The 10,397-nt window shown below is 41.1% G+C and overlaps 1 protein-coding gene across 3 annotated transcripts; it reads right to left on the bottom strand.

Annotated features, from left to right (window-relative positions):
- Positions 1-732: 732 nt before the first annotated feature.
- On the bottom strand, positions 733-9,877 carry myb (v-myb avian myeloblastosis viral oncogene homolog). 3 transcript variants are annotated; one of them, XR_006374815.1, is made up of 17 exons: positions 9,722-9,877; positions 7,577-7,694; positions 7,274-7,345; positions 7,056-7,148; positions 6,078-6,298; positions 5,270-5,498; positions 5,081-5,149; positions 4,852-4,956; positions 4,113-4,370; positions 3,772-3,948; positions 3,352-3,470; positions 3,135-3,249; positions 2,929-3,024; positions 2,559-2,657; positions 2,301-2,384; positions 2,003-2,173; positions 733-1,512 (listed from the first exon to the last, which is right to left on the bottom strand). XR_006374815.1 is itself a non-coding variant. In XM_044168047.1 (16 exons), the coding sequence occupies exons 1-16, from the start codon at positions 9,742-9,744 to the stop codon at positions 2,063-2,065; spliced, it is 1,989 nt and encodes a 662-aa protein (XP_044023982.1). In that variant the 5' UTR covers positions 9,745-9,877; the 3' UTR covers positions 733-2,062. The 3 variants fall into 3 exon arrangements, 2 of the variants coding, with proteins under 2 accessions (XP_044023982.1, XP_044023984.1); XM_044168047.1 differs by having other exon boundaries at positions 733-2,173; XM_044168049.1 differs by lacking the exon at positions 3,772-3,948 and having other exon boundaries at positions 733-2,173.
- Between the last annotated feature and the right edge of the window lie 520 nt (positions 9,878-10,397).

Below are 10,397 nucleotides of genomic sequence, written 5' to 3' on the forward strand. Positions count from 1 at the left end.
ACTAAATGTGGAGCTCATACATGTGTGCAAATGTGTGTTTTTGGAGAACAATGAGGAGTATGGTGTTTTATACAGTCATTTTCACATGTGCTTACATCTGTGTCTGATGTAAGTCTCAAGCTCTGTGTAAAGGAGTTGAGGGCCAGTTTCTTCACCAGAGTAGACTTTCTCTTTGTATTTATGGAGCATGCACATGAGTGGTCACCCTTATCCACAGAAAAAGAGGCAACGTTTGAGTACATTTGCTTATTACCTTCGCTGGCTGGGAAACTCTACAATCACTTAAATTGGCAGAGGGAGGCAAAGTTTTATGATATGCTCTGAACAACTTTATGACAACAAACCTTTGTATCTGCAGGATTGTGTGTGTGTGTGTGTGTGTGGGGGATTTGAATACTACAGTTCTCACAAAAATTTGAATACTAGAGATAGGTTACACTTTGGAGACACCCAAGAGACAACAGTTCATTCACTTGAAACAGAGGAATTACTCTAGACAATGGTGTGGCTTCACAATGCTATTAAGACTTGTAACTTTAACCACTGCAGGCTATTTGTACTAAAGTTATGACTAATAAAAGCATATTTGCAGCTTAAATATATGGAAATGTTGTGTATTGTCTTTGAGGAACTGCTTTTGAATTGCTATCACTATCACATCTTTAACTTAATACATATATTAATATGTTGTTCTTTAAAATAATATTTCCAAAATGACACTGAACACAAGGCTGTAAAAAAACAACACACTTTATTTACTAGGCAGTATATAAAAGTATAAAAACATGAAAACTTGGCATGTATAAATGCTTTTAAAAAATCATTTTTGCTCAGAAGCTAGTATAAAAACAAGGCATACGTATAAAACGTATAATGCAAACGTATAAAAAGATTGTCTGCTAAGTGTTTGACATGGGCTACTGCAGTCTTAGTAAGAAAACAAAATGCTGATTGAATATGCAGTACAAAACAATACAAAACTATTCAAAGAAATCTTGAAAAACAACAAACATACAAAAGTTTAAATTGGGCTTTTGTAGCATAATATAAAATATCAGTGTTTAGTACTCTTGCTTTTTATGGAGAGTAGAAAATTCACGGACAGCTTGGTCTCTTACTCTTACTCGGTGAAGCTCAATGATTTCAAACATAGAAGCTCAATTAAGATTTTTAAATATAAATATACTATATATATATATATATATATATATATTCTTAAATTTTGTATACTTAAATAATGTTTGTTCATTGAATGTTTCCCCATACAGGATACTATGAAGGCCAGAAATAAATTCAAAGTTGAAATGAAAACTAAATTTTTATGAAATAAAGGTGCTAATGTGATAACCGGGTAATACTAATAAGGCTGGCCCCTTCTGTTGTGTAAAACATGCTAATTCATAGTTGAATAATGATGTAAGAACAGATGTAGCTGTTCTTGTTCAGTAGTTAAGTGTTTACATGAGGTGGCACAGACCAAACACTTGAAATTCTCAGTAGACCCATTGAAGCCTGTAAAAAGAGACAAAAAAACAAAAAGATACAGACAAGTTTCATGACTGAAATACAGAGGTCAGTTTTGAATTAATTAATATGCATTTGGATTTATGATAATGCTAATAGGGCTTAAATACTTAACTTACAACACTGCTCCATTGGCCAATTGTTAAAAAACAACTACAACAATGTCATCATTAAAGCAAAAGAAATAAATTAATCAACTTGTTCTTTATATTAATATCAAAATTCTGAATTAATAATACAGCCCAATGCAAATTATATAGCCACCGTTTCCCATTTATAATACAACACTGATAATACAGTGACAAGACCAGAAGTAATAGGACATACATTTCTAAAAACCAAAAGCAAATTCTATATAAAAGATTTTAAAAACAAAAAATGTATAGTCTTTGGTTGGTTGAAATCCAACAAGTGTGAGTGTAAAAACACCAATGGCATAGAGCCTCTCCCAACTGTTGTACCACAACAAATATGTAACCTGCAGCATTGCGTCCAGCGCAGGGATTGTTGATGTTTCCAGATCAACATGTGTCTCTGTCTACATGACCAGTGTCCTCGTAGGGTAAGTGTTGATGTACTTGTGGCTCTGCTCCGAGGCCAAAACGTGCTCCTCTGTTTTCCCACAGGTTACCTGCTCCCAGGAACTGAGCTGTTGTTGGCAAGAGAAAGACAGGATGATGAGTTTTTATTGTTAACACGCAATCACCACAATTTTAGTATTGCTTTTTTAAACTTTAATCAACAAATACATACAGTACATACAAACTTATACACACCTGTAGTGGGCTGCCCATGCCTCTGCGAGGGAGGTGGTAGGTTTTGTGTCCATCTTCACTCAATAATGAGCTAGTAAGTAAGTCCTGAAGGAAAATGTAAAAAACATATCTTAACAACAGAAGTCATTAAATACTACAACAGTATTCAAAGTACAATAGCCCAGGAAGTAGAGGGAGGGATGTCTTCCATATTTCTGAGGTAAATTGTTATTTGAGGTAAAGAGTAAACATGAACTGTTAGGTCAAATGTGAACTTACAGGTACTTCCTGAGCAGGGCCATTGGGGGAGAAGAGCTGTGTGTGAAGGTCTTGTCCTTCCCACTGCATACAAGGACTCCTCTCACAAGGGGACTCCACCTAGGACCCAAAACACATCATGGTCACGTAACGTGTATAATAATCAAGAGTCATGCAAACTTGGCTACACACAGGAGCCCCAAACAATGCTACTAATCTTCCTTAACTAAAGTGACTTCCAAGTATTCTTCAAGTTGATCAAGAGTGCATAGCAAAACTGAAAAAAACTAATAATTTACCCACACTCAGCATAAAAACTAAAACCTCTTATGTCAGTCTCACATTTGCTTTTTTTGCATATGTGTACGTGCTTATGTTGAGTGGAAAGTACCTCTTGTTTTATCTTCTTCAGAGGAGGCTGCTCAATGGCACACTCCATCGGCTCCTGCTTGATGGACTCTACCATCTGCTGCTCCAAAGGGGCATTCTGGAAAAGACACAAATCCTCCAATGAGTCACAAGGACACTATAGCAAGCACAACAGAAGTTAACATGACAAATTCAACATTCAAGATATTTTTGAAGTCTCTTCCTCACCAGTAGTTTAAGGGGTCCATACTTGGCCTCCTGCAAGGCCAGGGCTGACCTGAAAGGTGTGGGTGTACAAGGAGATGACTCCAGGATCGAACGACGAATGTTTGGAGTTCTGAATCTGAGAGAGCGAAAGAAAGACAACTGTTTGTAAAGACTCATTTAGCACAATTCTGCATGACTGCATAATAAAATATATAAGATAAAAGATAGAGCCACTCACATGTCATTCTCTTTCTGGGGCCTGACACTGTGGTCGATCAGAGGCTTGGAGTCCACGGGCGAGCTCATTGGTAAACTGTCGTTGTCGGAGTGTTCTGAGCTCATTGACTGGTTGAGAAACTGTGAAAGAAAAGGAAGAAAACCAATTAATCAAAGTAGCTAGACAGGTTTATTTTAAAGCAGTAACATTATGGCAGATCATGGGAGCACACTTGCTCAAAACTACAGAAATGGAGAGGTAAGTAGAAAAGCACACTGGGGCTTCAAAAGACAGGTTATAGATATGATAAATGATTGAAATAAAACAAAAAGATGGAAAACAACAGCAGAAACACTAATTCTGAATGATTGGTTGTTGATATCATCAGGTGGCAGGTTAGTGATTGGATGGATTCTGATCACACGTGGCTACTTTAACTACCTGTGAGGGTGAAAAGGGTAGGTTTCTGCCTGGTGAAGGCTTGGGAGTTGAGCAGATGAAACCAGCCCATGCTCCGTGAGCAGTTCTTGAGCCCTGATTGGGCAAGACCCTGTCTGTTCTGAGAACGCTCCTATCCAAGAGCCCACTGGTAGTGGCCTCATCCACTGAGGAGAGGCTCTAGGAAAAGGGCGGGAAAATATGGGTCAAGGCCCACTACTGGGTAAAATCTATGTTGCTAATTGCTAAGCTATCTTTTTTCATCTTGACACGGTTGGTCATGGCACACAAAAATGAACAAAATGTCGTCGTAACATATAGCCCAACTAAAGGCAGATACTTACTGAATCAATGACAGATTCCATGAACTCTGGAATAGTATTTGAGAACGTTGGACTGCTGTGATGGCTGTTGTTGTTGTTATTGTTTCGGCTGTTATTGCTGTGGGCACGTGTTGCAGAGGCGCTCTCCTCAGGTAGGCAGCTCTGGTCGAGGGGCAGGGCAGGGGCGGCTGCCTGGTGATGAGGTAATAACATTCCCATACCCTCTGAGCTGTCAGTCAAAGATCTCTGGCTGGCCCAGCTTGGATAGGGCAAATTCATCTGGGGGAGAAAAGAATATAAGGAGTGAGGAGTAGAAATAAATGTCAAAGAATAATCATCTGAAAATATGAGTGAAGTAGGGTGAGTGTAAAAAAGTGTCAAAGAAGCACAAGAGAAAATGCAAGCCTGACAATAAGGGAAGAGGTGTAAAAATCAACAAATGAGAAAAAGAGAAGAAGAAAGGGAACTTTAATGTAAAGAGTGACAGAAGTGTTGTGTAGAGGGTTGCACAAGGGGTCATGCACACACGCAAAAATGGTGATAAGGTCCTATTTCATCACTTTTGCAGAAACAGACCCCCCAGATGTTTCCTCCTCCTTATTGATGCAAACACACACACACATCCAACCACTGTCCTTACAGCCAGGGTCAAATACACATGCACATAAATTGTGCTGTCACACTTTTACATTTCGAAGCTAACCCCCCCACACACACACACACACACACACACACACACACACACACGCGCGTGACTCACTGGTACTGATGGCTGGCCTCTCAACTCATCTTCTGTTGACATGAGCAGCAGTTCGATCTCTTTCACCCTCTGCTCCTTCTCAGGGTCCTCCTCACTATAGTGTCTCTGAGAAAAAGAGAGCAGGAGGCAGACTTTAGCGACAATTCGAAATTGTTTATCTTCTTGTCTTACAATCCCTCCTGTTGCCTCACTATAGTTAGCAATTTCTGCGTTTACTTGCTGTTCTTACCTGTATAGCAGCGGTTCCATGCTGGGGAATGTTCAGGATGTTCAAATGCAAGGCCATGGGAAACGGTATCTGTTAAGTCAATCAGAAACATGTCGACATGAAATAAATGAATCACCTGCAGCTACACAATAATAATCATTTTATTTTTTTCCTGCCAGCATCCCAAGTTTTGGTTTAAAGCCTACTCACTCGGTGTGTGTCGGTGATGTAGGTGTAGTTGAGTGGCGACAAGGGAGGCAGCTGCGTGTGACCGGGCGAGTGGTGGGGGAAACCCATGATGTGATTGTTGGTCTTGACGTAGCCATGGCTGATGGAGAGTGAGGAGTTGCTGTTCTTCGACGTGGCCTGAAGATAGCCCTCCTGTTCCACCTTTCGCCTCATGGTGGAGTTCCAGTGGTTCTTTATAGCGTTGTCAGTCCTGGATGTCATGAATAACACACATTTACTTACAGGTTGTTCATTACAAAACAAAGCAAGCAAAATGCGAAAACATCTTGGACCTCTGGTGGTACTTGATAGCACTATCAGTACAGGCGCACACAGAGGCTGCCACAGATAGACGCAGTCTCAGTCACACACACACTTACACAGACACAAAATTGATAAGGTTATCAGTAGAGAGCAATTCCAATCATGTCAAACCTACAGTATCTTTTTTCTCTAGTCCCCTTCGTCTTTGTCATTTCATTGTAGGCCTTCCTCTATAAAGACCACACTGTCCTGTCTTTTAACCTTTTTTCCACCCAGTCATTCTGGGTTCCTATCTTTCAAAACAAAGGAAATACTTTCTGTATTCACACCTCCATCTTCTTTCATGTTCTGTGTGCTCACTTTATCCCTTTTCTCATTTGTTTCTTCTCTTTTCATCCCTCCTTCACTATCCTCCCCTCCATTTCATCCTCTCAACCGCAACATTGCACAGCCAACCAACAAGGGTTCAGTGATTCATCTAGCTTCTCTTTTTCCACCTTTGTTTCTTCTTCATTCTCTGCCTTACCTGCCAGGGAGCAGCTTAGCGATTTCGGCCCAGCGGTTTCCCAGCTTCTCGTGTGCCTGGTAGATGATGCGGTCCTCCTCCTCAGTCCATGATGTCTTCTTCACCTCTGGGTTCAGGTGGTTGTGCCAGCGCTCACGGCACTGCTTGCCGATACGCCCCTTCAGGTGCTTGGCGATCACCGACCAGCGCTTGGCTCCATACTTCTGGACCAGCTCAATCACCTGGGGTGGGTGTGTGTTTGTGTGTGTGGGGGGAGAGAAAGAGGAAAGACGAGAGGGGAGGAGGAAGAGCGTTGAAAGGGAAGAGAAGTAAATGGTAGTAGAGGGGCATGAGGAAAGAGGAAGGAAGGAGCAATAACAGGGAGGAGAGGGAGAAGTGAAGGGGTACAGAGTAAGAAAAAACAAGGTAAAAAGATCACAGGTATATGAGGGGTAGAATAGATAGGATATAGCAGGAAGAGAGAGAAAATGACAATAAAAAACACGTTAGTTACCCAGAAAAATCTCAGAAACATATACATTGTGTCATTTAATGCTTCTCCTTTCCTCCCTCCTTCCCTCTTTCTGTATCTTTCAACTTGTAGATGTGATTGAGAACACCTGGTGGTGAGCAGTGAGGGAGTTTCCAGTGGAACGTTAGCCACTCTGCTAATCATTACAGTGGCATCTGGGTGGAAATATTACTCCTTTGGACTAGTACAATAAATACTTCACAGGTTTTAAGAGACTAGGCATGTTACTTGTTGAGTAATGGTAACATTTTGGGAAACTAAAAATGTGCAACAGCAGCCAATGAGTTGCTACAGAATAGTTGCTTTAATCACACAGGAACATAAGGTAATTTTTTTCTTTTACCCTGGATGACACTTGATTGCCTGTTTCCTATGAGTGGTATCCAACTAGGTTACTTCAAAAAAACTACCAAATACAATAATCCTGTGTGCATTCATTTCATTATCCTAAAAGGCTGTTTTCTTACCCTCTGGTCCTCCTCTTTGGTCCATGGGCCTTTGATGAGTTCTGGGTTGAGAACCTTCTGCCATCTGTGTTGGCACTGCACATCTGTACGATTCTGGTAGGTCAGAGAACAAGGGGATTACTAATCATCCTTATATTACTGGAGGTTATATGCATATAAATCAGCAGATCTAAGTTACCTATAAGGACCTTCAGTGTACGCACAGACCTAATACTTACAGTTAGTAAGCTTGCAATGAGTTTCCAGTCTTCTGATCCATGAAGCTCAACGAGTTTCTTTAGCTTCTCATCCTGGAAAAAGATGATACATATTGCAGTTTGTCAGACATATAATATATGCCATTGCTATGAACACCATCACCAGCAATTTAAATTAATATGATTGAATGTGGTTAGACCAGGCAATTATAAAAAGAAAGGTTCCCAAGAAGTGATCTCTCCTGAGGCAATTTCTATTTAACATGTGAGCTGTGGTAAATGTAGCAGGTTTTGAATTGTTTAGACAGGTGTCTATGTGTGTACCTCTTCTCGTGTCCAGCGTGTTTTGCCGAGGTGGCGTTTCCCTGCCTTGGCCAGTGTTCCATCATAATCATGTTCATACATTTCAGTCTCCTCCTCATCCTCCTCACTACTGTAAACACTGCAGAGAACACAGAGAGAGAGAAATTTAAAAAAACTAGTCGAGGCTGTGTGAAAAAGAATAGTGCAAAATAATAGAAGGTAACACACACAGGTATGCACAATAAGAACCTGTCTATTTCCAAACTACTCCCTAATCATCTCTTTACAGAGTGCATAAAGAACTCAGCCCACTCAACTCATCAGGTGTCAACACAGACAGAACCAGTCATTCTTGAAGGTTTGGGTGCAGGCTTTTAGCCAAGACACCCACAAGGGGAGAGAGAGAGAGAGAGAGAGAGAAGAACAGCAAGTTGGAGGGAGGGAGGAATGGATGAACAGGTTCCAATGTTTTTGGTTTCCACAGATACTGGGATTGGCACATGCGATCATAATTTTGTGACCCAGGCGTGTTCAGACCTGCAGTGGCATTGTACAGCACAGCCATGCATGCACGCACGGACACACACACACACACACACACACACAAACACACAGACAGACACCGAGTAGTTGGTTAACCAATCAGGATGTAAAGCATGGACAACGTGGAAGCTAGATAGGGTACTTTGGTGTCATAGAGCAACAGGTGAACAGGAACCCCACTGTGTGTGTGTGTGTGTGTGTGTGTGTGTGTGTGTGTGCTTGTACAAGAGGATATTTACAGTGGATAAGCTTCCTTATTTTTGTCCATTTACCCAAATGTGTGACTACCTGATTAACAACAATAACTGTACAGTAATGGATGTACAGCAGTCATTTTATGTTCAGCATAAAATGCTAATTTGTCAATTGTCAAATTTTTCCAATTTAACAATCAAACCATGCTTATGCTTTTTAGAAACAAAAAAAATGACATCAAATAAGAAATAACAATTGCAGAGAACTTTCCATGCACAAACAAGCAAACAAAAGACAATGATTACAACATACTCAGTGATCATGATCAGTGGCCTTATTTCAATCAGCATTGTGGTTTGTGATGGGTGAACTTTCTTCAGGTTATATGTGTAAAACCATGAGAATAAACCAATAACCCGCACTGAAACTACGATTGATACAACTCGAGTAAAAAGTTGCCACGCAAGCTTAATGAAAGTAACCAGATGCAGTTCAAGGAAAGCTGGTTACGATCGATGCCCATCAAGAAAGTGTACAACATGGTAAGCTGGTGAGAGTGAGTGAAGCTTCAATTTGTGGCGATTCGTGTATCAAAACAAGGGAAATACAAAAAGGCAGCCTCTCCTCGAGACAAAAGCTCATAGAGGACGCTGTGAAAGCGCAGTTTCCAAAATAACAGTGAGCGCCCCTCGCTTTCAGAGATGCTGCGGCAAGATCCAGGGTGTACGCAAGTTTCACCAGGGCAGGTTTAAACTGACCTTTATGCCAGTTAAACTGGTGTATAAGATCCAATTTGTTAGACACCGGAAAAACCAAAGCGCAATAAAATATTAATATTTCCAAAACCTTCATAAACTAAATTTAGGACATGAAATAGCTTGTTGCAATACACGTCTCTGAGTGCGTTTAGACAGACGCCATGCTACATTGTTTGATTTTGTATTTATTATAGGTTCCTATTAAACCCAATGTCCACGCACCGTCTTGTGCATAGCGTGGCACGCGCCTGTCCACCCGCCTAACGTGTGTGTGTGTGTGTGTGTGTAAGACAGAGACAGAGAGAGAGACCCCTTTCTCTCTCTCACCACTGACAGCAGCGCAAGGAGCGAGGAGCGCACATGCCAGATGACCACCACCTGTCATGGGCGCGCGAGCGAAACACCCACACCACTACTCAGCTTCAACGGCCAAGAAAACTAAACGGTTCACAAACACAAAAAGAGCTTAAAAAAGGAAAGAGCTGGTGAAAAAAGACATAAACTCCTCCATCAAGACCACTCTCAACCCCTCAACTCGCCGTAACGTAAACTACAGAAATGAGGGCTAACGTAAGAAGAAAAACAGTAACTACGTTAAGATATAACACGCAAGTAGAGGAAAAAAGAAAGTTAAAGAGAATGCAAATGTAAAAGGTCTGTTTGAGTTTACCTGTTTCTTGGCCGCCGAGCCATGTTAATATATGTAGAGTGGCTCGCAGGTTACGCTGAGCACGTACTTTCGCTATCTGCGCTGGGTTGTTCTCCCAACGAGGAGACAGGTTGACATTAATTTAAACTACAGCAGTATCTACTACTGCCCCTCCCCTCTTTAGAATCCCGGTCAAGTTGGCGCTCCTGTCCTGAGCGCGTGCGGCCGACTGCGCATGTCCAGTACAGTATACTTCAAGGCCGTCCGACTTTTTATAATTACGGTTTTAACGAACATGGGAAAAGTCATAATTTTGTTTCATATCCAAGAAAGCGATTCAAAGTATACGCGAACTTTAATATATTTCCAGAAAACATATTAACGTATCCTTTTTTGCTGAGAAACACCAAATAGGCCTACTATCTAAACCAAAGCAAGATCTACACCATAATACATCATCATACACCATTATATAATACAAACGCGTGGGCTCGATAGTATACGTCAAATGTAAAATGGGTAAACTGAGTGTTGGTGGGATAAATTTGGTGTCTCAAGGATTAAACTGTATAGGGCTAATACGTACCAAGTAGATGTATTTGGAATTTACGAAGCGTTATTGAAGGCACCGGGCCATTACACAGTAGACTTGTCAAACGCGCGTTTTTCCTTGCTGTCCGCGCTACACGCTTTTTGT

Source organism: Siniperca chuatsi, linkage group LG16 (assembly GCF_020085105.1).
Source record: "Siniperca chuatsi isolate FFG_IHB_CAS linkage group LG16, ASM2008510v1, whole genome shotgun sequence".
NCBI classification, from domain to species: Eukaryota; Metazoa; Chordata; class Actinopteri; order Centrarchiformes; family Sinipercidae; genus Siniperca; species Siniperca chuatsi.

Excerpts from the sequence above, each read along its gene's own strand:
- myb (XM_044168047.1), bottom strand. The coding sequence starts at position 9,744 with ATGGCTCGGCGGCCAAGAAACAG. Across the intron at positions 7,149-7,273 it reads TCATTGCAAGCTTACTAACT|AATCGTACAGATGTGCAGTG; the intron begins GTAAGTATTAGG and ends CTGACCTACCAG. Across the intron at positions 2,385-2,558 it reads GCCCTGCTCAGGAAGTACCT|GACTTACTTACTAGCTCATT; the intron begins GTAAGTTCACAT and ends ATTTTCCTTCAG.